The sequence below is a fragment of the Pelophylax lessonae genome, assembly GCF_965119305.1.
Source record: "Pelophylax lessonae genome assembly, chromosome: 4".
Classification (NCBI taxonomy): domain Eukaryota; kingdom Metazoa; phylum Chordata; class Amphibia; order Anura; family Ranidae; genus Pelophylax; species Pelophylax lessonae.
In genome coordinates this window covers 340,068,468-340,069,548 of record NC_138771.1, presented here as the reverse complement: position 1 = coordinate 340,069,548, position 1,081 = coordinate 340,068,468, and the positions used below count along the sequence as shown (strand labels likewise).

Below are 1,081 nucleotides of genomic sequence, written 5' to 3'. Positions count from 1 at the left end.
AAAAAAGTTCTTAAAAATTGTAATTTTGATAGATTGTTGATAGAGAGCCAATTATTGAAAAAAAAAAATAAAAATAAAAAAAAAAAAAAAATAAAAAAAATTCTTTGGATTTAGTATCTGGGGGGTCTAAAAAGTGTACCTGTGAAGTTTCAGCTCTGTAGCATGTCCAGAACCATAAAAAAGAAGATCGTGGCAGTAGAAAGTTCGCGGCTGACTGCAGTGTACAGTGTCCGGGAAGTCCATACAGGGTCCGATTATAGTCATGGGAGACGCAGAGAAGGGAAAGAAGATTTTCATTCAGAAGTGCGCTCAGTGCCATGTTTGTGAAAAAGGAGGCAAGCATAAGGTTGGGCCTAACCTGTACGGCTTGATTGGACGCAAAACTGGTCAGGCAGACGGCTTCTCTTACACTGATGCAAACAAAGACAAGGGTATTACCTGGAATGAGGAAACCCTGAATGAATACTTGGAAAACCCTAAAAAATACATCCCTGGCACAAAGATGATCTTTGCTGGAATCAAGAAGCAGGGAGAGAGGAAAGACTTGATAGCATACCTCAAAAGTGCATGTTCCTGTTAATTGCTGAATCTGATGCCTTATTTATTTCAAGGAGGGAACCTGTGTGATGAGATACTTTTAAAGTTTATATTTTTATTTGTACTGTCCATACATATTTTATATTGTCTCATCAACCAGCAAATGTAAAGTTATTGAATGAAAAATATTCGTGAAATGAATTTGGCTTTGTAAGATATCTGTCGCTTTGAGGATCAGATTGTGTTATGAAAGAAATTTGGGCCGACATTAAAAATTCTATTCACTAAAAAAAAAAAAAAAAAAAAAAAAAGAAGATCGTTTGTATTTGTGCAATTATAGATCTGGAACATGGCTTCTCGCTTTTCACACCTTTCCGGTTTAATAGCAGGCTTTTTTTTTGGGCATTTTTTTGGTTTCTTTGGAGTCAGGAAAAACATCTGAACTTGTGTATAGTGGTACTGTATACACAAGTTCAGATGTTTTGCCTGCCTCCAAAAACCCCCAAAAAATACCTTCAACAACACACCTGGGCGTTTTTTTTTT

The 1,081-nt window shown here is 36.2% G+C and overlaps 1 protein-coding gene across 1 annotated transcript; it reads left to right on the top strand.

Annotated features, from left to right (window-relative positions):
* The first annotated feature begins 239 nt into the window (after positions 1-239).
* On the top strand, positions 240-789 carry LOC309552420 (cytochrome c-like). The gene has a single exon (XM_082253372.1). The coding sequence runs from the start codon at positions 263-265 to the stop codon at positions 578-580; it is 318 nt and encodes a 105-aa protein (XP_082109498.1). The 5' UTR covers positions 240-262; the 3' UTR covers positions 581-789.
* Positions 790-1,081: the final 292 nt, after the last annotated feature.

Coding starts and splice junctions, on each gene's coding strand:
- LOC309552420 (XM_082253372.1), top strand. CDS start 263: ATGGGAGACGCAGAGAAGGGAAAGAAGATTTTCATTCAGAAGTGCGCT.